This window comes from Lissotriton helveticus, chromosome 7 (assembly GCF_964261635.1).
Source record: "Lissotriton helveticus chromosome 7, aLisHel1.1, whole genome shotgun sequence".
Lineage (NCBI taxonomy): Eukaryota > Metazoa > Chordata > Amphibia > Caudata > Salamandridae > Lissotriton > Lissotriton helveticus.
In genome coordinates this window covers 30380103-30407948 of record NC_136068.1, presented here as the reverse complement: position 1 = coordinate 30407948, position 27846 = coordinate 30380103, and the positions used below count along the sequence as shown (strand labels likewise).

The 27846-nt window shown below is 45.0% G+C and overlaps 1 protein-coding gene across 1 annotated transcript in view; it reads right to left on the bottom strand.

The window, feature by feature from the left end:
* Window positions 1–27846, bottom strand: part of LOC144768903 (cell adhesion molecule CEACAM1-like) — a 235468-nt gene that overhangs the window by 166010 nt on the left and 41612 nt on the right. The window contains exons 3-4 of the mRNA XM_078652916.1: window positions 15042–15326; window positions 3289–3534 (exon numbers count right to left, since the gene is read on the bottom strand). Of these exons, the coding sequence (XP_078509042.1) occupies window positions 3289–3534; window positions 15042–15326 (531 nt within the window). The remainder of the gene's footprint in view (window positions 1–3288; window positions 3535–15041; window positions 15327–27846) is intronic.

Sequence of the window (27846 nt, the reverse complement as noted above, 5' to 3'; positions counted from 1 at the left end):
TGCGAGACATCAGTAAGATGACACTTATACTGTACAATTGGTAAAAATGCTCAAAGATGTTCCTTTTTTGACACAACTGTTGTCTTTACTTTTTCAAAACAATTTATCAATGTTATTTGCATTAGCACATACATGCAGATTTGTGCTCTGTATTTATCAGTCTAGCTTAACAAATGTACTAGGTTTTGTTGATGGTCTTTGTTTATCAAAGATTTAGTTTGAACAAATTAGGTTTATGTTTACTGTATAACGAAGGACCATATTTATTTATTCCTAGGTTCATAAAGCACTACAGTTACCCAGACCACTTCAGAGATCAGGAACAGAAAGTAAAACAGTATTCCTATAAGTTATAATTAAATATATGGTGAGACACAAATATCATGACAAAAATATTGTAATGTCAAGAATATCATGGGGGATAGAATTGAGAAACCTGTGGAGTGGTGCATCCACAAGAAGAAGGGCCAGACTAAAAATCAAATCCAGCCACCGCAGAAATGCACAAACCAGCCCCCAGTGCTGGAGGATGTGACTACAATGGAGCCAAGGTGACTTCCACGGTGGGTCATGGTGGCCCATCCAGCTCTGACTGCAGTCTTCTAGTCCCCTGCCAACTGATAAAATGCCAAAGTGGTACAATGGGCCATCCTGTGCTGACCAGAGGACTCTGGTACAAGCAAACAAGGAGGAGTGAGAAGTGAGAATTTAAGACCATGAGTGAAGGCTTGACTAGACTGCATCAGCGAAGGAGCACAGAGAGTGATGAACTTGAGTTACTATCCCCCAGGGGGATGACTGGTCTTCAGGTGCTCCTTGTGATGGGCAAAGACATGGAGGGACTTTTTGTAATGTTCTCTGACTTGATGACGCGCTACTCAGCTGAAGAGGAGACCCAGAGCTTAAATGTGCCTTCACGCTCTTCCATGTTTGCTAGGGGTCTCCTGTCCCACTGGTTCACTATCAAACCTTGTTTCTGGCATAATATTGACTTCTCTCTACTTCCCAGAAATTGTGCGGTAGTCTTCGGCCCCACCATGTCACCCTTACATGGCAGCAGTAATCTCCTACAATTTCATCTCCATGGTCCAAGCCTGGAATGGTCAGTGTTTCCATAACTACTAAATGTCTTTGATCTCAAGACTGAAGCAAAGCCACTGTCCTTGGGAATATATGGCACATGCACAGGACACGAGCTGAAGTGCAGAAAGAAACTGAGCACGCACAAGTGACTTGCGCTTGTTGGCCCTGCAGGATGTACTCATTCCAAAGGGCATCACTCACAGCTGCTTCTACTCCAGAGGCAGCAGAGCAGTGACTGTTCTCTTCTTTCATGATCCTCTCCCTCCTGATGTCTTGTTGATGGAGTCCTCCGTTTACATCTTTGCCTTTAGTTTTCACTTTGTTGGTTCATTTTGTAAGAAAAAGAAAAATTCTATGCTTTGGAAACACAGAAGTAACACTTGGGATGTTTCAGAAAAAGGTCAACATTCTGCAGCTCAAAGACCACATTTGTTCTCAGGATTGATGTGTGACTGGTCCTTACAGATGGAAGCACAAACCTGATTGTCATGAGGGTCTCTGGTCCTGCAACAAGAGACTCATCGATAGCCACTCTTTTCTGCTTCCAAATGAATGTAACTTGACTTGTGCCATACTGTTGCTGAGGGCAAGCTTCTTTCCCCTCCGCGGAGCCCTTGTACTACTGCTGTATGAGACATGGGATATGTCTGCAGTTGGTTTGGAAGAATATATGGCTTTCGATGTCCAGGCTACTAAATGAGAGGGGTGGTGCTGATAGGTGAGATCTCATAGTGCTCAGAGTGTAGATGGTCAAGACAAAGGTGCCAGTCCCTGTAAGATGAAGAACTGGAGCTGGTTAGCTGCAAATCACAAGGTTGTTTCCCACATGAAGTGAATTAGATATTGAAAGCAACGCCCTGGTTGTCTCTGAGCTCCCCTAGTGCCCAAAGGAGGAAAGCAAAAATCTTTAAAAAATACACATCTACAATTTTCAGTTTTAAATGGCTGCCCTAAAACTCGTTCTATGGCTCATGTCAGCAGCCTTCTGTAACTTCACCACACAGACTCTGCTATTGAGCCGCTGTCGTATCCTCGAGACCGGCCACCGTGCCAGCCCCATCCTCCCGAGAGAATACTCGCAACCACTCGGGAAAGCCGTGTGCACTCATAGAATCACTGAGTTGTCCCGTCCAGCAACATTCATTACCGGACCTCTCTTCAATCCCCGTGGCTCCGCTTTGAATATCTCTGCCTTGAGCCCCTCCCTGGGCAATTAAGGCTTCCTATTATTAGGCATAATATCTATGTCCTGATGATGATCCGCGTACTGTCATGCTGGATCGAAACACCGTCGACACTTTGAAACACCTTATACACTCAAACCTTGTGTGTACTGAATTTGTATAGGTGTCTAATGTGATTTGCTGTACTTTTACAATGTTTACTCATCAAGTACAACGGAATGTAAAGCTTTTGCCTAAAAGCCCCTTGTTTGTTGTTTTCCACTGCTTGTAAATGTTTTCCATGTGCTAAGTAGGGCACAGGTTTGTGTCCCACTGTCTGTATTATAGTGTAAAAACCTTTTCTATTTGCCAAGAAAGTAAATATTAGACCTCTATCCGGCTGGACATGTCGATTCAATATAGCAACGACTGAGTCTATATTCATTGTCCTAATATTCTCCCTTCTCCAGGGGCCACTCTTGTTTAAAAGAGTCATGTCAGCAGCCTGCACATGCTTACAGCGGACATGAGGGAGCCATGCACAACATGTCCTCTTCCCCTGAACCGGCCTCAGTAGTGTCTAAATTCATGCAAGTAACCACCTTCCCACACTCCCCACAAAAACAAATACCTGCCACTCTCCATCACCACCCACTATGCTGAATGGCCTCTTCCTACCTGAAGCTCTGCTCTCAATGCTTCACTGTGAGAAGGAGAGCCGCGCTCTGTGACAGCGGCTCTGTGACAGCGGCTCTGTGGCAGCAGCTCTGTGACAGCGGCAGGTGAGTCCAAGACTTGTGGCACCCTTGCTCATCCCGCCCCCTTCCTCGGTTTCTGGAGGCCTTGGTTAAGGTCTCAGAAGACCATGCACTAAAGCAGTGCCTTCAGAGCTACAATTGAGGGGCTTTTATGTCAGAGCAATGACAAATGGGGTTTAAAACAAGAGTCCACAACAAACGCACTTAATGGGAGTCATGCACCACAAGGCACTGGGAAACAACATACAGAAAAAGTAAAATTATGGTAAACACTATAAACTTACCAAGTGCCAAAGAACAATTGTCGGTGTAGCCTTCCTGCGCCCCTCTGCATGTCAGGGTCATGCTAGGAGTGATATCGCTCCGGGACACGTTACGCTTCACCTCGTTGTTTGCACCAGCATCAATGCTGGGGGGCAACTGCAGTTGTACGTTGGCAGGTGGGGACCCCCCAGTCCAGGAGCACGAGAGCTCCACGTGACTGTCACTGATACTCTGAGCTCCACACTGAATTCCACCACTGGGTCTCACTGAAAAGGAACAAAGAGAAATGGAGTGAGGAGCTACTCCATTCTGAGTACTGGCCCTGTGTTCACAACACCCTGCACTGGACAACAAGCAGACACCCACGTAGACCTGACGCCGAGCTCAGGATACCACCTACACCTCATGTCCAAGTCAGGATCCCAAATAAACCTCACACCCAGCTCAAGAATGCAGAATGCAGCACATGTAGTAAGATGAAAGAATGAGGAAAAAATAAAGATATTTCTCCTTGTTATGCCTCACCCAGGGAGGCATAGCATTTTAACACATTCCCAGGTGTACCACTAATGGTGAGTCTGGGAATGTGTCAAAATGCATGGGTGGTTGCATGGGAACACCCATGTTATACCCATGGAACACCTCGCTGGGTCACAGTACCACAATGCAGTGATTTGTGCTGCCTTGTATTACTCTAGATGTATCAAGCCATACAGGGTCACGCAAGGTGGCCTTAAATGACTTGATAAATCTCACTTCGATTTTACCGGCACCCTTGCACCCACTTGCGTGGCACAAGAGTAATGCAAAACCTTGATACATCTGCCGTTTCTTTTTGGCAGAATCGATTGAGTCACCAGAATGGGGCTGAATAACAATATTATATCTTCCAGCCCCCCACTTCCTGCCAGACCTAAAATAAGAAAACAGCACCTTCCAATGGAAAGTATAGATTTCTTGATACTACGTTTTAAGAATATAAGTTACATTTTCACGATAGAACCAATTGTAAGTGAGACTACAATACTTTACAAATTCTCTTGATAAATGTTTACATCTTCTGCAGAGACTTGACTAGAAGTGCAGTTGTACCAGCGCCATCAATTCTAATGAAATCTACGTTACACATTAGGGCACCATGTGCCACACTTGTCTCCAGGTATGTCTGTCCTTCTTAGCATACATCAATGGGTCTTCTCACTCGAGTTTGCCCGCTACCCATGCAGGGAGTGTTTGGTGTCACTGTCCTAGCCAGGTGTCTCCAGGCATGCTACCTGTCCTTGCTTCTTTACGTCCAAAGGTCACCTCACTGGAGGTTGCCCGCTACCCATGCACACAGTGTTTGCTCTCACTTTCCTGGTCAGATGTCTCCAGGTATGCTGCCTGGCCTTGCTTAGAGAATGTCCAAGTGTCACCTCATTGGAGGTCAGTCGTCAAATCGGGCCACCGCGTACCTACACAATACTTAAGCATGCCAATTCTTCCCACTTTGAACCTTTTGCAAACTCTATGAACACTTCTTCCTCCACCAAGCTTGCCAGAAACCAGAGAAGTTGGTGGACATGTTCCATGCTGGCCTAAAGAACTGGCAAGCACCTGCACTCTGGCCGATGAGGAGGATTAGGTGAGGGTGCAGTTTATCCAGGGGTGCACGTCAGTGAAACTCAGAGAATGCATCCTGCAAGAGCCAAACATGTCGATGAAAGGTAATCGTTCCCTAGGGTGGTCCAATGAACTTTCTAAGGCAAGGACAGCACACATAGACATGGCTCTAGAGTCACCAATCAAGGAGGAACTCGTCAAAGACATCAGCATAGAGGCCTGGAAAGTGAAGCCGGTGGTATTGAGGTCAATATCCCCACTAAGGAGACTGTCAAGCATGGGGTAAGAAGTGCACTGTGTGTGTAAAATTGAACCACTTCTACAAAGTGTGCCACTCTACCCAAAGACAGCCCTGGCCCTAGTCAAAACACTCTGCTCTGTCGATGCACACCCTGACACAACCATGGAGAGTGCCATGGATGATGATGAGCTAGAAGTCGTCCACATCATGCAGTCTGTTGAACCGACACATGCAACACCAAGGTCCATGATCAAATGCCTCCTCAAGGTTCAGGGCCTGCCAGTCATTGCTCCATGAAGCCTCTTTGCCACAGACCTGCTGTTATATTCCCAAGTTAGGCCCATGTAGCGAATCAGATTCAAAAATAAGATTTTCAGCTGTGACCTTTTGCACATATTTGCGTGCGCGACAATGTTGGATCAGTTTCCTTGAAACTAAACTTGTTTACACATCTAGCTTCGCACAACATTATCACAACACCCTGAACATCATGTACAAGGTCTTGTTTCACACTATGTACAAATGTCATCGCTCTCTTCTTCCACGGGGTGACAGGGCTATCTACGTATCCAAAACATCACTTATCTATATGCACATCACCAGGCTGCTTTCAATTATAAAAGATTAGCATCCCAATAGATTAGCAGAGGAGTCACATCCACAGAGACCTAGGTCCTTGCATGCTGAGAACTGTACTGTTTCCATGATCCTTGAGGGGTCAGGGTTGTCATGTTCAGTGGTTGCCAGAAACCATTTGCTCCCTGATAGTTTAGGGGGTTACGGTGGCATTGTGAGCTAGCTGGCCTATAGGCCAAAATATCCTGCAGGTTGTCCGGAATCTGTCTTGACACCAAGCCACTGGTTTATGTTGTCCAAACAATGCCAGATCCTATAGATAGTATGAACTACACGACATGGCGCCGCCAAAGTTGGTTAGGATTGTATTTAGCAATCAATCTGAGTGGTATACAGACATAATATTGATTCAAAAATATAGAATAGCACAAATATTGAAGTAAAAATATAGAATGGACAAAATATCGAATGGACAGAATATAGTGGTGAAAAATATCGTTTTGAAGGTTAGTAATGTAATATCGATTTTTAAAATATAGAAAGTTAACATATCGAAGTATATAATATAGTTATTAAGATATATCGAATTTTTAATAATATAGAATTTTTTAAAGTGTTTTTTTATGTTATGTTATTCAATTTTTGCGCAATTTAATTCTGCAGCGGGTTGTGGGTTTAATGGGGAATAGGGTGGGAAGTAATTTAATTGTAATTAAATAAATATGTTAATTTATTTATTAGTATTCATTTTGAATTAATTTGTAATTAATTTTTAATGAGTAATTAATTCATTTTTAATTGGTAATTAATTATTTTTTAATTGGTAATTAATTCTTATTAATTGATTAATTGATAATTGTGTTAATTTAATTATTTTATTTTCCGTAGCAGGTTGTGGGTTTATAGGGGAATAGGGTGGGAAGTAATTTAATTGTAATTAATTAAATATGTTAATTTATTTATTGGTATTTATTTTGAATTAATTGGTAATTAATTATACATTTGTAAATAATTAATTTTGAATTGGTAATTAATTTTTAATTGGTAATTCATTTTTATAAATTGATTAATTGATAATTATGTTAATTTTATTAATTCACTAGCAGCCCGTCCCGACGTTGCCCGGGAGCAATTAGGCTGCAGGGCCCCCTCCCGCCCCGCTTTTGTAACCTGCAGACGTCACTTTTTCCTCCTGTAATTTACTTTGCTTCAGGGCCCCCGCCCGCCCCACTTTTGTAACCTGCACACGTCACTTTTTCCTCGTGCACACGTCATCCACCCCCTTCCCTCCACTCCACCCAAGGGACGCAGGTATTCGTGAAGGAAATATTCCTATATAAATATAATCTCCTATAGTGAAGCAAACGCATCTAAACAATAACATATTCACCGCTGACAGTTATGTGAGCAAACTCTCCCCTTTTTGACAGAAGGTGGCCTCGTTCGAGGGGGTACCGTTTTTCTCCTGACAGTGTGTAGGCCTTCGTTAAGCACTTTGTTAATGGCGGAGCACAGAGTTCCATTGAGAAGAGCATGGGATTATCCTACGGAAGCCGAGGTGGCTCAACATTTACAGCATCTAAAACCCCTCTGGCTACACGTCACTTTTTCCTCCTTTTCCTCCTGTAATGCACCGTTTGTCTGACATTCGTAGTGCACCGTTTGCCTCCTCTTTCTTGTCCTCAGGCTTCCCTGACCGCCGCCCGCCCGTCCCGTCCCCCGCTCGGCCCGTCCCGTCCCCCGCCTGCCCCGACCCCCGCCTGCCCCTACATGAGTGCCCTTACCTCCGCCGGCGCTGCTCCCGCCTGTCCGCTCGCACCACCGCTCCTCCCCTGCGCCATGTCCGCCGCTCCTCCTCCACCGCTGGTCCTCTGCTCCTGACGTCGCCGCTCCTCCCCCGCGCCATGTCCGCCGCTCCTCGAACGCCGCTCCTCCCCGTGCTCCTAACGTGACCACGCACGGCGCGTCCGGCGCTACTTTTGAGGGACTACTTTTTATTTTAATATAAAATTTTAAATAACGTTTATGTTTTTAATTCATGTAGCCTATAACCATTTACACACCCTGCCGATTTCAACGGTGTATCGGGTGTGTAGATTGACGCAGTGGTTCCCGAGTTTACCCGCCTCAAAGCCTGAAAGTTTCTGCTTTATTATAGTAGTATAGATTTTCTGTCGTGGGTTCTGTGTTTATTGGGGAACAGGGTGGGAAGTAATTTAATTGTAATTAAATAAATCATTTTTATTTATTTATTGGTATTTATTTTTAATTTATTGTTAATTAAATGTTAATTGGTAATTAATAAGTATTAATATGAAATGAATTGTAATAACTAATATTTATTTGTATTCTTAATTGATTATTTTTTACATAATTTTACATTTGTAATTTATTTAAATTAATTTTTATTGGTATTGATATTTAATTTATTCGTATTCATATATTAAATTTTTACTTTCCCTACTGTTAAACTCACTAGAGTGGGAATAGTAATTTTTACCCTCCCATTATCCAACGCTTTCCATACTGTTGCACCCTCTGGAGTGGCAATAATAATTTTTACCCCTACGCTAGCCAACGCTTTCCCTACTGTTGCACTCTCTGGAGTGGGATTAGTAATTTTTACCCCTACGCTATCCAACGCTTTCCCTACTGTTGCACTCTCTGGAGTGGGAATAGTAATTTTTACCCCTATGCTATCCAACGCTTTTCCTACTGTTGCACTCTCTGGTGTGGGAATAGTAATTTGTACCCCTACTCTATCCAACGCTTTCCCCACTGTTGCACTCACTGGAGTGGGAATAGTAATTTTTATCCTACAGTAAAATATTGTATATTTTTAAATAATATTATGTTAATATATATATATATATGTGTTAAAAAATCAAATAGTATGTTTATTTTTTTTACTTAAAATAATTTTTTTATAATTTTAAAGTTATTTAAGTATTTTTAAGTATGTTTTAGTTAATTATAGTTATTATTTCATTAATTTTAAATTACTTTTAAGACATTAAAAAAATATATATTTTGACTAACTTTTTTTTTTGCTCGATATTTTTGATTTGATATTTTTGTACTTACCTGTTTGTAGATAGGACTTCGATTTTTTTGCTTTCTATATTTTTACTTCGATATTTTTACTATTCTATATTTTTGTATTCTATATTTTGTCAGTGATCCATCTGAGTAGTTATGTTGTGCTTTCTCAGAGACTCTTACTCACATTTGAACATGAGACGTCCATACTGGGAAGGGAAACAAATCCACCTCAGCACTAGGTAGACCCTATGTAATGGCTGTAGGTTAATCAAGCTTGGAGAATTAGAAGTTCCTGCATTGTTAAATATTAGCTAAACTACTACTGCTGTGACAATCACTGAACAAACTGAGGATGTTGAAGAACAGATAGCTGCACAAGTATTTCAGAAAATTGCAGTTACTATGAGTGAAATTGTTACAACATGGCCGGCCGGCAGCAGGTGGAGAATTTACCTTTGTGGTTGAGGCAGACGAAGCATTCAGGACAAAGGTATTCTATTCTTGGGTTAAATTACCGCCCATAGGCGCACACACACTGTTATTTCATGAATACATTGAAGTTGAACCACCTGCTGAGTATTTTCCATTCGTGGACTCAGAAGTCCCGTTAACTTACCAAGAGCACATTCATTCGTTCAAAGGCGCCCTATCCCATACCACAGAACATGTAAGACTCAGTCCGCTCAGCATAGAACGAGCGACCTGGTCGGTCTTAGCTTTACACACACTGCATCCGGACATTGTTGCTTTATCAGCAGCAGGAATGCATACACACTTCAGAGATTTAGTAAAAGTTTACAGAAATCTTACACTATAACTAATGAGAACATTAACACTTCAACCTGCGAAGTCTGCTCAGGCTTCACAACCACACAAGGTTCCTACAGATATAGCCCACAAACAATGAATGCTATTATGGGAAGTTTTCCCACCAGCCAGGAGCAAATCTCGTTCTGGATAGTGCAAAAACAGCACATCTTGAAGATGTTTTCTGCATACGGGCCAGCGGAAAATGCACAGAATACTGACAATTTGTTTGCCAATGGGGATGGCTCCCCCGGAGAAGATCTTTGCTGCCTTAAATATCAGAACACATGGTCACCCTTCAATAACAGTCATACCAGATGTACTGAAACCGATTCAGAATGAGTACGGGGCAGAGCCTGCCCTAGATCTGGGGATGAAATTGAGGGGCAATTTTGCCCGCGTATCGGCCATTATGTTGAGTAACATAAAAGGGGAGGCATCATACATGGGGTACGGTGCGTACACCCATCGTACATGGGGTACGGTGCGTACACCCATCGTACATGGGGTACGGTGCATACACCCAGCGTACATGGGGTACGGTGCGTACACCCATCGTACACCGAGTACGGTGCGTACACCCCATGATCGCAGGGGTACGGTGCGTACCCCTGTGATCATGGGGTGTACGGACCGTACCCAGGGGGGCCGTTCCGTACCTGTTTCGGCGCGAACTCTGCTTTTACGGCTGTTTTTAGCTCTCGTAGTAAAAGGGTCGTACGGTGCGTACCCGACACGTATCGTACTTGCTGGGTCGTAAAAACCAGCCGTGAACCGTACAGATGTCGCATACAGCGGGTTCCGAGGAAGAATCGTACGGAGATTAGAGTCGTATGGTCTCTGTACGACTCGTAAGGAGTACGGCTCCTGGTGCGAATCATACTTCGTCGTACGTACGGGGGACGTTGCAGGGTACGATTCGTACAGGAAAAATGCTCCAAACGGCTATTCAGAGCCGTTTGTCCCGAATCGGAATCAGCCCCATAATCTTGCCTTGGTAGAGATAATCTGTGAGACAGACCTGGGAAGCCAATAGTTAAGAGCAATTCTGAAAATTATAACTCTAAGCAAGCACCTGATTCTTCAAAAGAAAATTGGGATAATAAACAAAAAAAATAAACAAAATAAAACCCAGTCACAGAATGGGTCTCCACAACAAGAGCACACTGAAATAAAATACAATTTGAGAAACTGTGACAATATTAGAAAGCCTGATAGGTATCAGGATACTGATGCATGCTCCTCTCATTCCTTTCAGGAGTCATCTGAAAAATGTTCCAAGAGAGACGGACAGTCAGAGCACAGATTGGAAGAGCGAGTCAAGCTGGACAGGGAGACACGTCGCACTTTGGACCACAACATTAAACAAGAAGATAAACAAAAGACTTCCAAACTTCAATTTAAAAAGAAAAAGGTAGCTGGGATTAAAATTAGAAATGCCAGGCTACTGAGGAATTTGCTTCTGAATGGGGAAAGGGCAGTGACGATGCTGTACAGGAAGGTAGAATTCACAATAGCTCACCAGAACCTGATAGATTATCTGGGAGTATCAGCGCTGAGTAAGCATATAATGGTGGAAACACCTGATATAAGGGTAAGTGTTGCACATTGTTTATACAAAATATTACCCTAAATGGAGGAGGGACATACCCAGGAAGGTAAAAGGTCTCTTTTGGGAGAACCTGACATATGGTTATGGTATTCTTTTGGCTGAAAAGGATTGGCCACCTATTTAGCAATGGATTTCCCAATGGGGGAGGAAGTTATTTTTCCTGCCTTCTCTGACCTCATATCAGAATCAGTTAAAAATTCATATGCACAGCAGTAGGCATTACCATTTGCTCCTACACTTTACTGCAATCATGTTGAGTGGGATGATGAGCCGCCACATCATGAAATCCCATTAAAATCAATTTCTCAACCACAGAGACAATACCCGATTGAACATGAGGCAAAGAAAGAGGTCAGGAGATCCTAGATCAACTTGAGTACCAGGGTGTGATAGAAAATTCTCAAATGGATTTTTCTGCCAAAATATAGCACCTGGGAGCAAATATTTGACTGCATTCTTGGTACTAGGCTCTCAGCGGCAATATTGTCAATTACAACAAGGGTATAAGAACAGCCCTGGACTGTTTTCAGCCAGGGTAATAGAGTTACTTAAGAATTTGGATGAGGAGGCATTGTCCTTAGCAGATGACATCTACCTGATGGACAATGAATTAATACAACACTAGTCTGGGGTGACCACATAATTCTTGGGTTCCCCCACCTGGGATACAAATTTAATTTAAAAAAATCAAAAAATGCCCACCTCTGTGTCCTATTTTTAGGATACGAATTGTCAGGTGAAGGCAAAAGCCTAGCTGCACAATTTTTTTGAAAACAGTGCACTACTCAAACCTCCGACAACTCTGAAAAGACTAAAATCCGTTTTAGGATTTTTGAATTTTGGCAGAACATACATTTTGGATACCACAGTAAGGGTGAAACCTTCTACAACTCAATTTGACCTGATTTTTCAGTACATCATTGCATACAGGAACATACAGATATTTTACATCTGTACAAGCTGACATGTTACCTTCCAAACATTTACACACACAGATTAACACAACTAATCTGGTGATCCACGTAGTCGCTGGACCAACTGGGTATACATATGTCACTTTTAATGAGGGTGATACTGTACCTATAGCCTACAAATCACATTTATACATAAATACTGAAATGCTCACTAAACAAATTGTCACAGCAGTGCAGACTGCTGTAGTAAGAGAGAGAACTCTAGCGCAGGGGAAACGCATAATTGTTGTGACCCCAGTACGGTCCCTAAAGGCCAATACAAAGGCAAGCATCCCAAATGCTAAAGCATTTCTTCCAAGATGGATTCAATGGGCTAACTCTCTCACTACAAAAGATGTAGGTTACAGATTTGACTCTACATTACAAACACAAGTATTCTTGCAGTACGAACAAGAATATCATCTGCTAAATAAAATAATACCTCTAGATTGATATGAATGTATCATTTATACCGATGGATATGCCCAGCCAGCCGTAGAAACAAAACAGCAATATTCTGCGGCATGCGCAATACGAAAGGGCGCATGCATGATGGAAAAGTTCCTTCCTGGGAAAACCCATACCTGTACGGCGCAGCTGGCGGAACTAAAAGCTTTGATACCGGCACTACAAAATACAGAATGTGAATTTCCCACACTAGTTGTGTGGGATTCATTTTACTGTGTCAAGTCCTGTTATGAATACCAGAATGGATTCAGGGATTCTACAGGTTACACAGTAAAGCAAAAGATGCTTTAGGAACGGGTGGCAATGCTAAAAAATGGCCTGCCATGGGCTCATGTTATTCATACATTGAGTCATCAATGTGTTGTAGTTCACGTTGAAGGACATTTGATGGTAAATGAAGCTGCTAAGGCAACAGTACGCACTGCAGCCGTTGCTGCAATAACTTGCTCCAGTAAGAGAATAGACAGAACAACTATGATAACTGTCAATGCCACACGCAACAGCTCAGCCCTGCCAAAAGGCTTTCCACTCAAGTACTCCTACAAGTTAGATGCACAAAACATTCCATATGCTCAGATTCCAAGAGTGCAGGATAAAATAATACTAAATACTGATTGCAGATTGGGATTGATACAACCGCACACGAGGGTCTAGGTTCAGCACATGCAGGGATCACTACTAAAGCAGCACTATTAGTGGCCAGGTCTTACCAAACCAAGGACATTGACCTCAAATGCAACATCTGCCAGCAGATGAAGGGCTCCACTATAGCATGTCCACCACAAACACCTTTATTGATCTGACAAACCTCTTGCATGTGTATATTTAGATCACTGCGGCCCCTTACTCTCAGATGGGTCTTACAAGTACATCTTGGTGGCAGTAGATTGGTAGCTGTAGATTCATGCTCCAGATTCCTTTGGGTTTGGCCCCAGCACTCAACTGACACTTAAACTGAATCTTTATCAGCCCATAAGCAATTGGCACACTACATTCTGACAGGGTTCGGCGTTTAGCGCTCGGGATTATGAAGAAGCCATGGGAAGTTTGGGTGTGGCCTTGCGGTTCTCCTTCCCAAACCATCCCAAGGCAAATTTGGTTGCTGAGAGAAAAAACTGTGACTTAAAGCAATCCTTGACAGCGAGGGTATTAGGCATTTGGCAGTTGAACCAATCATCTATATGTGGTCCAGAGGGCATTTAACAGGCATTCTACCTTTAGTACGCGGTGATTACTTCGTATTACCATTACTACCCATATTTTTGTTCACAGATGTCATTACTTAGCATGCATTTACTACGCATGTTCCATTACTTATTATGCACTTACGACACCAAATTATGTTACTGTGCAAATTAAGTTGAGTCTAGGTTTTGGGGTGCTGGGGCAATTTTAGGGGTCAGGGTGGGTTAGGGTTTTGGGGTGTATGTGGTAATTTTAGGAATCAGGGTGCTTTTAGGTTTTGGGATTCAGGGGCATTTTTAGGGGTCAGGGCGGGTTTGGGTTTTGGGGTGCATGGGGTATTTTGAGGGTTCAGGGTGCGTTTAAGGTTTTGGGGTGCTGCTGTATTTTTGGGGTTCAGGGTTCGTTTAGGTTTTGGGGTACTGGGGTATTTTTAGGGGTCAGGGTGGGTTAGGGTTTTGGGGTGCATGAGGTATTTTGAGGGTTCAGGGTGCGTTAAAGGTTTTGGGGTGCTGGCGTATTTTCTGGGGTTCAGAGTGCATTTAGGTTTTGGGGTACAGGGGTATTTTTAGGGGTCAGGGTGGGTTACGGTTTTGGGGTGTAGGGGTATTTTTAGGGTTCAGTTAAGGTTTTGGGTGCTCAGGTATTTTTGGGGTTCAGGGTGTGTTTAGGTTTTAGGGTGATGGGATATTCTTAGGGGTCAGGATGAGATAGGGTTTTGGGGTGCACTGGGTTTTTCAGCAAGAGGTTGATCTCGGCATGTTTCCTTTCTTCCGGGAAGGAGGCGGAGTTGATGGAGCAGTTGATGGTTAAGAAGAGATTGGGGGTGATGATGATGCCTGCTGTGTTGAAGATGTGGTGTGGCCAGGCATCGGAGGGTGTGACAGAGGGGATGCTCTTCATGAGCTTGATGGTGTCATCCACAGGGAGGGGGTCTGGCTGAGTAGGGTCTGTTGGGGTCCAGCGTCATTGGGTGCGGTGGTTGCGGTTGGGGTGGTGAGGCGGAGGGTGCTTTTGTATTTTGTACTCTGTATTGTATTGTATTATCTACCCTAATTTTAAGTATCCTTTATTATTTATTTTAAGGTTTATGTTGTCCTTTTGATCAGTCATGGTTATGTATTGATATTTTACTTACGTTCCCCTCCCTTTCTCCTTTCTCATTATTTGTTCGGTTCTGTTGTATTAATGCTTCTACTTTAATAAACTTATAGTTTAAAACTTAAAATAGTTAATGCTTTGAGTCAACCATGCATCCATTGCTCCATCCACTCTCCAAGCAATACTCACAGGAGATGGAAAGCAGCAATGGCTGGCTGCTCTGGGTATTGGCAGGATTGGATGCTGAGCAGACAAAGGGTCCGGTGTCTCGTCTGGTCACCGGGTTGATTACCAGGGATGACCCATCCGGCGACAGGTGGTACCGTGGGTCTTGAGGGAGGGCGCTCCCATTGAACGTCCAGGAGAAGATGGGATCCGTTCCCAGAGCCGAGCAGGTCAGATTCACCGAGCCTTCATTTTCCCAAAGGTGACCTGAAGTCAAATTGCTAGAGATGAACACATTGGAGATGGGATCTGCCAATCAGAAGACAGGAAAATGAACAAATTAGTGGTTTGTATTTATGGAGCACACTAAGGGGCATATTATCAAGGGGGTTTATCTATGCTTTTTTGGATTTAAAAGCCAAGAAAGCGGAGATAAAATGATCTCCCTATTACCTAGCTGTCGCTAACACGAGTTAGCGACAGCTAGTAGGAGATAGCGACCATCTTGGGCCCCACTTTGCATGTCAGTGATGACATGCAAAGTGGGCGTGCCAAGATGTTAGCAACTGGAAACAGTCGCTAACATCACTATCTCCTATTACCAACTTTTGGAGATATTCGCGCTAAGCGCGAATATCTCCAAAAGCTAACACCTGCCCTGAGCAGTTCTTAGCCATGTTATCCAATGGGAGGTGGATAACATGGCTAAGAGCATTAGCTCGGTAATGCATGAATATCGCTGACTTTTCAGCGATATTCATGCATTGCGGCCGTTTTTTATCGCTATTGCTTGGTAATATGCCCCTAAGTGTTTTAGCTTTCATAAGAAAGGTCAAAGGCAGAGAAAGTGTTCATGGCTACAATCTACAGAAAGGCGGTGCTGATGTATGTGAGATAATGTCAGATGTCTTGATACATATATGTATATGGTGCATGTGCTGCCATTAACATCTCCTCACTCTGCCACATCGGTCTGACTCTGTGAAAGAGCAAACACTCCTTGTCTTTCACTAACATCCTTGTGAAGTGCCTTGGAGCTCTTATTGAGCCGCTATTAATGCATCACCCACCTGTAAAGATGTCTTTTCCTGCTACAAGTGCCCATGTCCTACACTGTCAATTGTCCATGATGGCATCTCTCTGTGAAAAGAGACAGGTTCACCAGTGCCTGAGTCTCCTCCTTGGACAGGTGTACAGAGACCTGCTTTGTGGGTGTCCACGTGCTGTGAAGCAGGTCAGAGAGCAGATGACAGGTCAGTGGAAACCTTACAGACACCTCTGGAAATCTGGTTTCAGAATGGAATGTTTCTGTTTCCTTCATGCTCCCCTTCATTCATTCATTCATCCTGTTCCATGTAGCGCCACGGTGTGCCTTCAGAGTATTCTTCAACAAGGAGGAGCTTTACAGAGATAGCAGCATAAAGTAAAGGCAGTCTGGGGTCTGTGATAAACAAGGTGATAAGGGAAAGAAAGGCAAGCAGAGCGCCTTGAAGCACACGTTCTTCCTGGGTGTAAACACGGCTGAGTGGAAGGAGCTGGTGAAGTGTGAGCAGCGCTTAGAATGACGCACGTCAAGGGTGAGACGATAGATTTGAGAGTGAAAAGTTCTAGTTCTTCAGAAGCACCATGCGCTTCGGAGGTTTATTATAACAGTGCATGGGCGGATCCTCTCTGGCCTGAGGGGTTCGGGAGCTGGTACAGAGCATGTAGGTATAGGGCATGCTTGTTATAAGACGTGTTGGCACATGAGAAGCTGGCATGAGGCAGGGTGTTCAGGGCATGCTGGCACAGTGCATGCTGGCACAGGGCATGCTGGCACAGGGCATGCTTGTACAGGGCATGCTTGTACAGGGCATGCTTGTACAGGGCATGTTGGCACAGTGCATGCTGGCACTGGGCATGCTTCTACAGTGCATGCTGGTACAGGGCATGTTGGCAGAGTGCATGCTGGCACAGGGCATGCTGGCACAGGGCATGCTTGTACAGGGCATGCTGGCACAGGGCTTGCTTGTTCGGGGCATGCTGGCACAGGGCATGCTGGCACTGGGCATGCTTCTACAGGGCATGCTGGTACAGGGCATGTTGGCAGAGTGCATGTTGGCAGAGTGCATGCTGGCACTTGGCATGCTTGTTCAGGGCATGCTTGTTCAGGGCATGCTTGTTCAGGGCATGCTTGTACAGGGCATGCTTGTACAGGGCATGCTGGTACAGGGCATGTTGGCACAGTGCATGCTGGCACAGGGCATGCTTGTTCAGGGCATGCTGGCACAGTGCATGCTGGCACAGGGCATGCTGGCACTGGGCATGCTTCTACAGGGCATGCTGGTTCAGGGCATGTTGCACAGGAGAAGCTGGCATGAGGCTGCTGTTCAGGGCATGCTGGCACAAGTCATGTAGGTATAGGGCATGCTTGGTAAAGGGCATATTGGTACAGAGCCTGCTGACACAGGGCATGCTTGGTCTAGGGCATCTATGAAGTCATTCAATGTTTCGATCCATGCAGTCCATCTGGCACCAATATTCTGCTTCTTGGTGGTTTTAGAAACATGGCTGCATTGTACTTCACTCTCTTTTCTACTGCTATCGAGAGCATTTTCTGTTCAGATGATGGCAGCTGTTCTTCTGGGCTGGTACCTCCTGCACACACTGGCCTTGTGCTTGTACCTGGGTCATTATGCATGATCAGAAGTCGTAAGGCGCCATCTTCTTCCTTGATGGTAAGTGTAGGACTTGGCCTTTTTGACTAAAGTTCCCTAAACGTTTTGCTTTCAACCTAGACAGTTTTCCTGACATAGAGTAACCGATTTAGGTGCCTTACGTACTTCCGCTATCGGGTCCTCCATGAGCCACAAGGGTCCTAGCACACATAGTCCTACGACACTACAATTGAACGTACCTAGAGCTGCTGCCGATAAATTACTAATGATATGGGCCCATATTGGAGTGTAGAGCGCACCATACAAAATGAGGAAGTTACAGATTCTTTTTGTAAAAGTAGGGATTTGCTAGTTTTTAATCCATAGATAACCAGAATAAGTTACTACATTTACTCTTGGCTTATAAATTGCTCTTTTTTTCAAATATTAACTTTTCAAGAAATTCAAGAATTGTTTCAAGACAGGGCCAACACTTTATGCAATAGACACATCATAGTTAATGCTTTGAGTCAACCATTCATCCATCGCTTCGTCTACTCTTCGGCCAGTACTCACAGGAGATGGTAAGCAGGAACGGCTGGCTGCTCTGGGTATTGGCAGGATTGGTCGCTGTGCAGACGAAGTATCCAGCGTCTCGTCTGGTCACCGGGCTGATAACGAGAGATGACCCGTCCAGCGACAGCTGGTACCGTGGGTCCTGAGGGAGGGCGCTCCCATTATACGTCCAGGAGAAGATGGGATCCGTTCCCAGAGCCGAGCAGGTCAGATTCACCGAGCCTTCATTTTCCCAAAGGTGACCTGAAGTCACATTACTAGAGATGAACACATTGGAGATGGGATCTGCCAATCAAAAGACAGGAAAATAAACAGATTAGTGGTTCATATTTATGGGAGAAACCATGTATGTTAGCGTTCAGAGGAAAGGTCAAAAGTAGAAAAAGAGTTTTTGGCCACAATTTACGTTTTAACATACGTGAGATAATGTAGGATGCCATGGTACATGTATGTACATGGCGCATGTGCTGCCATTAACATCTGTTCACACCGCGGCATCGGTCTTACAGCTAGATTCATCATTGTCAAATCGGCTCGCAAAGGGCCAGATTCTGAGAATCTGCAGCCTGATTCATCAAGCTGATTTGCGGTCGCAAAGGGCCAGATTCTGAGAATCTGGCCCTTTGCGAATGCGATTTTTGCATTTGGGATTCATCATCCCAAATGCAAAAATCTCTATTACCGAAATCGCATATTTGCGAGGAATTGGATTTAAGGAATCTCTAATAGAGATTCCTTAAATGCAATTCATCAACCAATTAGAAATTGCGAAATCGCAATATTTGGTCGCAATTTATCACCAAGTCTGACTTGGTGGTAAATTGCGAAAATAGTGTAATAAGCACTTTAGTGCATTTTTTTCTTTTGCATGTTACACACACACATGTCCTTTGGACATGTGTGTGCGCAACACCTGTTCAAATGTGCATTTAAGGGGTGCTACAGGGTGTCCTTTGGACACCCCTGGCACCCTTTAAATCGCTATCTTATTTGCGAGTAGCAAATTGCTAATCGCAAATAAGGAATACTCCCCATTCATTCCTATGGGCCTTTTGGCCCATAGGAATGAATGGGGAGTTATTCCTTATTTGCGATTAGCAATTTGCTACTCGCAAATAAGGAATGTGTAGGAATCGCTATTTATTTAGCAATTCCTACATGAATACCGTTTTGCGAGTCCTTAATAGCGATTCGCTATGAATCGCTATTAGGGGCTCGCAAAACGGGTGAATGATGAATCAGGCTGCTGGCCCTTTGCAAGTGCAATTTTTGCATTTGGGATTCATCATCCCAAATGCAAAAATCGCTGATTGCGAAATCGCATTTTTGCGAGGAATTGCATTTAAGGAATCTCTATTTGAGATTCCTTAAATGCAATTCATTAACCATTTTTAATTTGCGAATTCGCAATTTTTGGCCACTATTTACCACGAATTGTAACTTCGTGGTAAATAGCGAAAACTTAGAAAAATGCACTTCAGTTCATTTTTCTAAGTTCCATGTTACACACACACATGTCCTTTGGACATGTGTGTGCGCAACATCAGTCTACATTGACATTTCAGGGGTGCTACAGGGTGTCCTTTGGACATGTGTGTGCGCAACACATGTGTACATTTGCATTTCAGGGGTGCTACAGGGTGTCCTTTGGACACCCCTGCACCCTTGAAATCGCTTCCTTATTTGCGATTAGCAAATTGCTAATCGCAAATAAGGAATAACTCCCCATTCATTCCTATGGGCCTGTAGGCCCATAGGAATGAATGGGAAGTTATTCCTTATTTGCGATTAGCAATTTGCTAATCGCAAATAAGGAAGCTGTAGGAATCGCAATTTTATTTGCGATTTCTACATGAATCCCGTTTTGCAAGTCCTTAATAGCGATTCCTTAATAATCGCTATTAAGGGCTCGCAAAACGGGACAATGATGAATCTAGCTGTTAATCTGTAAAAGTTCAAACGCTCCTGGCCTTTGACTGACTGGCATCTCTTCGTCTCCACATTATAGCAGCACCGAAGGAACGAGAGACATTCTGACTGAAACACAGTTAAATACCAATGCAGTAAATCCGTAATATTTTAGGTTTGAGTTCGGTGGGGGGGGGGGGGGGTTATTAGCCGCATTTTTCATGATAGTGTGAAGAGGAGAAATGCAAACAGGATGATTTACTTTAAGTATTTTCCAGGTTGTTGCTCAACACATAATAATCAAGGAAGCATGTCTAGCCAAGCTTTCTCAATATTAAACAACCACATACACATTGTCATTTGAGAGGAGAGTGAAGCGTTCTGGGAAACGTATCCTAGGTCCTATGGAGAAGTGTGGCTCAATGGTTAGAGCGGCAGACCCTGATGCAGAGATCTAGCCCGGGACCAGGGTTCAATTCCCGCCTCGGCTGGTCTTGGGCTCAAAATTCCACGGACCTGATAATTCTCGCCTCGGTGCCTATTCCAATCATGGAGTCCCACTCTGCAACTCTGGGCAATAGCTTGCTTAATCTCCACAACGGCCCCAGCAGCGCTGGGATGCCTGGCTTCACCTTGAGGGTGCCCTGGAGGGGGCATCTCACAGGGAAAGCCAGGATGGGTTCCACAGCGGTATACAGCGCCAGGATGCCCCAAGATGGGGCGGCAGTGCGCTTTACAAGTATACACACATTTAGATTTATATAATAAGTCTCACAGGTACAGCCAATGGCCGATACCAACAAGCACTATTTTGCACAAAGGAAAGTGCAACGCATATTTCGAAGACAACTAATTGTCCTGCAGGATTTTAGTGTATTGAAAGCCCTCTCAGAAAATTGTATGGGGCAGATTTACAATTCGTGGTGCATCCCTGCAAATCAGCAGGAATGCGCCAGGAAACTTGCAACACGCATTACAATCCTTGTGCCACAAACGAATGCGCCGCATTTATAATGCGGCATGCCATGGCGCAAGGTAATGCAGGTGCGTGTCGCATCTGACGGAGTAAGGTTGGCGCAGTGCTGGAGTCGTGTTGCAAGCCTAACACAGCTCCAGCACTGTTCCAACCCAGCCTCATAGCCCATTCCTATGGGCCTTGAGTCCCATAGGTATTAAATGGAAGACATTCTCAATTTGTGATTCTCAATTAGAGAAACGCAAATTGAGAATGCAATTTCAGGGTTGCAAGGGTGTCCATAGGACACCCTGTTGCACCCCTGAAATTAACATGTGTGCACATGTGGCCCACATACATGCCCTAAGGGCATGTATGTGGCCCACAAAATGCCAAAAAGTAAATTTTTCAAAGACATCGCAATTTACCACCAACCTGAAGTTGGTGGTATTTTGCGATTCCTTAAGCCACAATTCGCACAACTTGGGTGCTTCCTACATTGCATTTAAGGAATCGCAATTTGCAATTCCTTAAATGCAATCGCAAAATAAGGAATTGCAAATTTTACAATTCCTTATTTTGCATGAGGCTTTTTGTGTGCTACATAGCACACCGCCCTAATTGCGATCGCAAATGCTGAAATTCTGCGAATTTCAGCATTTGCAAACACAATTAGGCTTCCTACATATGGCCCATAGTTTCTTATGCTAGCAAAAGCCTTTCTTAGGTTAAACGCAAATATTCCCAGTCCGAAAACAAAGTTTGGCAGTTGTTTGGGCCTGCGCACATTACTATGATCTCATATATGGAAAGCCTTTTGTAGTCATTACACGTCACCAAGCTCTTACAGCCATTTTTGGCCACCGAGAATAGAAAGACGGGGAATGAGACTAATGGATTACGATTTTAAAATCATTCATAAACCTGGGAAAGAATATAACCCAGCAGACTACTTGTCCAGGCACCCTGTCAACTCAAAAATAGATCAACAGTTAGACACAGAGGAACATATTTGTTGTTTAATCAAGTCAGTAATACCTGGAGTTATTACAGAAAAAGAATTAATTGAAGCTACATGTTCGGATGATACTGTTCAAGAGGTAATGAAAATTATACATGAAAATAATTGGAGATTAATAAATAGTGCTTGTCCTTTCAAACCAAATGTAAAAAAAAGTCATATTTTGGCTTTTAGAAGCATTCAGTCAGAACTGTCAGTGGCTTCTTCAGGAATATTACTCAGAGGAAATAAGATGATTATTTCAGCGTGTCTGCAACGACGAGTTATTGCCTTAGCTTAGGAGAGTCATAGAGGTATATTTGCTACTAAAAACCTCTTAAGAGAAAAACTGTGGATCCCAAAGCTGGATCAATAAGTAGAAGAAATAATTCTGTCATATATGTCAATGTACGTCACGAGAAGAATCTTCACATGTCAGAATTACCAGATGCTGTGTGGAGTAAATACGAGTCCTACTGTATTTGTAAATGCTTTTTTTTCATATGATTGGCTGCCTGCATTCGCACTTTCTTTTGCCTGACCTGTCCAGACTCTCGCATACGCGCGATGCTTTACATCCTGCGCGTGCGTGCCAAAAATCTTACTCTGTAGTGCGTGGTCGCGGTGGCATCACGCCCGAGCAGAGTCTGAGGGTCCTTCGGCGATGCTGTTCCCTTTCGCAGGAGGCCACGCTTACGTCAGTATATGTCCCATCTGACAAGTACAAGCACTTTGGACCCTAACTGAATGTGAACATTGTCAAAAGGAATTTGGGCTAAAACGCGGCATCCGCAGCGCGGTTCAGATCCTGCTCGGCACCCAAGGCACTTCTGCCAACGTGTCTGGTGGGCAGACACCGGTGCAGTAGGGGCGGCCTTAGGCATGTGCAAGCTGTGCACCTGCACAGGGCCACCAAACCCCAGGGGCCACCATGCCAAAATATATATCCTTAATATATTAATCCTCTGAGGATGGATACAATTTTGCATGGCGGCCCCTGGCAGGGATTTGGCGGACTCCAGCTCTGTTCCACTTCCAAACACCCCGACTCCCCCCCTCTTCACTGGCCCCCGCACCTGCGTTCCTCCGGGGCCCCCTACCTACGCTCCCTGCCCAGAGCCGCCATGAGCCTAGAGCCGCCCCTGGGTGCAGATGGAAACTTCACATAATGTGTGCACCCTGGCCAACTGGAAAAGCCTTCACAACGAAACATCTGTTCCCCTGTAACTCTCTTCGGACCTTTCACATAAGATTTCAGTCTCCTTGACGCCGATTGCTTACGGTGGTTTTATTTGTTTTTGAAGGCGGTTGGACTCAGTTCAAATGCAGCAGCAGACGTGTTGACGGGTTGCCTTTGTTGTCATACCAAAACACATTGTACCGACAACAGTCGCGGCATGTTGAGTCACATGCATATGGCTTCCCTGATTTCTATAGCTGCTGGGATAACGCGCTTCAGCACCTCGTCGAGACTACTAAGTGCTATAAAAATGTAGTTACAATATAATTAATACATACTGTTGCAGTGTTGTGATGAAGATGCGCTTTGGTGCCAGACGCAGTACTTTCTATAAACCACAATAACATATTAATAATTAAATGAAAATGTTTTGTAGATGATATGCTATTTTTTTTAGTTTCATACAGCGTCACAGAAGTGCACTGTAATGTAATTATTTATTTATGACCCGTGCCAGACCCAAGTAAAAAGGCGTGCACATTTTGCACACACACGAAATGCTTCTCACGACAACCCCTCCTTTCATTTCCCACCTGGCCCCCCAGTCACAGATACACGCCCAGGCAGATCAGCCCTGGCTAGGTGGTGACAGCAACCTAGCTACTAATAGTGCAGCAGGTACAGTGGAACCGTGTCCAGCGAGGGGCCAGTGGTACTCAAATCATGGCTGTATTTGACTATCTAACTGGTTGGGGGTGAGTGGAGGGCTTGCATTCCTTGATAGCACCTTCGCTTTACCCCTGCTGGGATCCTGCAGAGAGAGAGAGAGAGCGCAGTGTGATCCTCCAAGCATAAATGCAACGTTTCCCTCAACCCACCCTTTCTCTGTGCATGAAGTGAGGCTCCATTCATATCCTTATCTGAACTAGGGGGAACACTTAGGCCCCTTTTTACAACATTGTTGAGCGACTTTCAACAGTGAGGCATCTCTGACCCCTGCATACAACCAACACACGTGTGAGGCTTGCTCTATCAGCGCTCTCAGATGTAAACACCTGTATCCAGTAACTTTGGCAGGGGTGACCTAACCCCTTCATCCGGAATGACACGCACTCATTAGGCTGGGCAGGAAGCTTTGCTATTACAGTTTTTTACTTTAATATTTCTTTTAGTGCTACAGTGCCCTCAGTGAAGTTTTATCTGCTAACTGACACCATATTAGTGCATTTGCAGGCTTTCATATTTCTTCCTTAGCGCTCTTCCCACTTGTTCCAACCCCCACCACAGTTGTATCAAGGACAGTGAAGGGTGGTACTGCTATAACAGTAGATGTTTCAGCACCCAGGCTAATATGCTGCATAGATAAATACATATAAGTTCCCAAAGGCGAGACCAATTGCATTGCAAATACTTGTTTTAAATACACACAACTTTCACTTCGTGCTGACGCCCACACGCTGATCTTTTGCTTCATTAATTTCTATCACCATCCAGTGAAGCTATGCGGTACTGCGCTGAATAATGTGTTTATTGCTTTATGTTCTCTTCAATAAGTCTACATAAAAACTTCTCACAGAATAAACAAGCAATGCAATAGGACTCGTATTTACGCAAGACCTATTGAATTGCAAACGGGTGAGTGGGTGGGCAGGCGGGAGGGATGAAAGAAGGCACGAACAATGGGAATGGGGGGCGAGAGAGAAGGCATGGAGAGCGGGAGGGGGGGTGCACAGGAAGAAAATAGGGCTTATGAAACACGAAGTAAAGTTGCCAGTAGCCATGGAAGGATACACATGATTGACATGACGACATGGCCTTCATGAGGAGGGACTAGCAGCCTATAAACTAATCAGAAGGCAGAATTTAGAAAGGACAAAGACACAAGCCAATGAAAAAGTGGGCGGGGAGTAGACTGGGCTTCCCTCACGTAGTCAACTACCATAGATTGACCCTGGAGCAGCGCTTGCGCACTGGCTCAGGGCTCAACCTAAATAAGGCAATTTTAACATCACTCTAAAAATCCTCTTTTGACCCAAAAAGTCTTAGCATTTACTGCAGTGTTGTAGGGCAACACTGAGTTTAGGGAATCCAGAAGAAAGCTGTCAGTGCCAGCCATTGGACAACATTCTTGGCAATCGCTAATCAGGCCTCCACCTTACACATCAATCAATCAATCAGGAGTTTGTTAAAGCGCGACTACTCACCCGTAAGGGTCTCAAGGCGCTAGGGGTGGGGGGGGATTTGGGGGGGGTGCAGGTTCCATTCCATCAAGGAGGGGGTCTGTCGAAGAGCCAGGTTTTGAGGTTTCTTGCGAAGATGGGGAGCGATGTTGTCTGTCTGAGGTGGAGCGGAAGGGCGTTCCATGCCTTGGCCGCGAGGAAGGAGAAGGAGCGGCCTCCCGATCTGGTCTTTCTGGTGCGGGGGACCACAGCGTAGGAAAGCTGGGCTGATCGTAGGGTCCTTTGGGGTGCGTGGAATTTGAGTCGGCTGTTCAGGTATGCTGGTCCGGTGCCGTGGAGGGCATTGTGTGCGTGGGTGAGCATCTTAAAGGTGATTCTCGCCTCGACGGGGAGCCAGTGGAGTGTGCGCAGGTGCTGGGAGATGTGGCAGTGTTTTGGCAGGTTGAGGACCAGTCTTGCGGCGGCGTTCTGGATGTTCTGTAGCTTGCGGATGAGGTTTTTGTTTATTCCGGCGTAGAGTGCGTTGCCGTAGTCGAGTCTGCTGGTGACCAGGGCGTGAGTGACTGTCTTTCGGTGTTCGAGGGGGATCCATTTGAAGGTCTTACGAAGGAGGCCGAGGGTGTGGAAGCAGGAAGATGAGACAGAGTTGATCTGGCGGTCCATTTTGAGCTCGGAGTCCAGGATGATTCCCAGGTTGCGTGCGTGGTCTGTGGGGGTTGGCGGGTTTCCGAGGGCGGTGGGCAACCAGGTGTCACTCCAGGCGTCGGGGTTTGGGCCCATGATGAGTACTTCTGTTTTGTTGGTGTTTAGTTGTAGGCAGCTGTTTTTCATCAATTTGGCGACGGCTTCCATGCCTTCTCGAAAGTTGCGTCTGGCGGTGTTGGGCTCATTGGATAGGGAGAGGATGAGCTGAGTGTCGTCTGCATATGACACGATGTTGAGTCCGTAGGTTCTGACGATGGGGGCAAGTGGAGCCATGTAGACGTTGAAGAGCGTCGGGCTGAGGGAGGAGCCCTGGGGGACTCCGCAGGTGATAGGTGTGGGGTCCGAGAGGAAAGGGGACCAGACTGGTGAGTGACTGGGATGATTTTCTGCAGGTACCTACCCAAGGAAGCTCCCTCTTCTTAGCCTGTGAGATCTCTGATGTGAAAAAAGTCAACATTCAGGTGATCTGCAAACTCATCATCTCAAATGGCCTGGAGGACACATTTCCTGTGGTTACCTCTAAGTCTAAACAAGAAAGCAAAGTGGGTATAAGACAGCGACCTGGAAGTTAATGCTGCTAAAGCCGAGGTCAATAGTGCCATCCACATCAGCATAAGTGGTCAACCCGAAGGTTAAAAAAATCATGGCACCCACAGACTTCTCAAAGAAACCTGCACAGATGACGTGCCACCCTTCAACAACTGGGAGTGGTCCGAACATCAAGACATCACGCCAAGTTGACCTAAGGCCAATTGAGAGGTGGAGAGATTTGTGAGATCTTTGCCAAAAGTTATCCGCATAGCAGTAGCGTACGCTGAAACGTACAGGGTGCCATTTACACTTTCCTATGAGAATACCGGCTAACACCCCATTCCGCTACTAGCATTGCCCCATGCTGCCTTGGCCGGACTATACGAGACACCATTCCCCCACCCCCCCCCCAGGTGGGCAGGTTCCCCAGTTGCCTGAACCACTCAGATGTCCGGTGAGTGAACGACAATGCTTATGCCTCACCCAGGCGGTGAGCTAGACATCACACCATCTGCCACAGGCATCAGGTGTTCATAATGGAGAAGCTCCCAGGAGGAAAGTTCCACCTACCATACAAAGTGATTCCATGAATTGTCACCACTGTCAAAGGCACTATGGTGAATGCCAAGAGGGCTGAAAAGACTGGCACCCAAACGTCTCCCATTTCAAAAAGGTGCCAGCATGGCTTGGCAGCATCCTGACAGATCAGTATTTATGGGAGGATACCACTCAAGGCAGCCTGGAGAGCGCCGGCCCAGCCCCCAAAAGGGGGCAAGAGGATGAGTCCATCCTTGCGCCACTGATGTGTACCGCACAGAGCTCTAAAGCCGATGAAACCACCCATGCTCCCACACAAAGAGGGGGCACAGAACGGTGTCACCTGCGATCCACCAGAAACCCTTTCAGCGATACAGAGATTTGTAGTGGACTAAAGAAGAGACATGAACTATTAAACCGGGGGTGGGGCAGCCCGCACCCCCATCTTTGGCCTTGTTGGCGTTGTTTCTCAACTCTGGCTAATGAGCATTTCATGTAGTTAGGTTCCTCTTATGTTTGGGCAAGGGAGGGATGCAGTGTTGCAAGTCCATCAGGCAACAACACCTGAGTCTGAATGATGGGAGGTTTCCTGGCATCCCCCTGTTAACATTCATGACATGG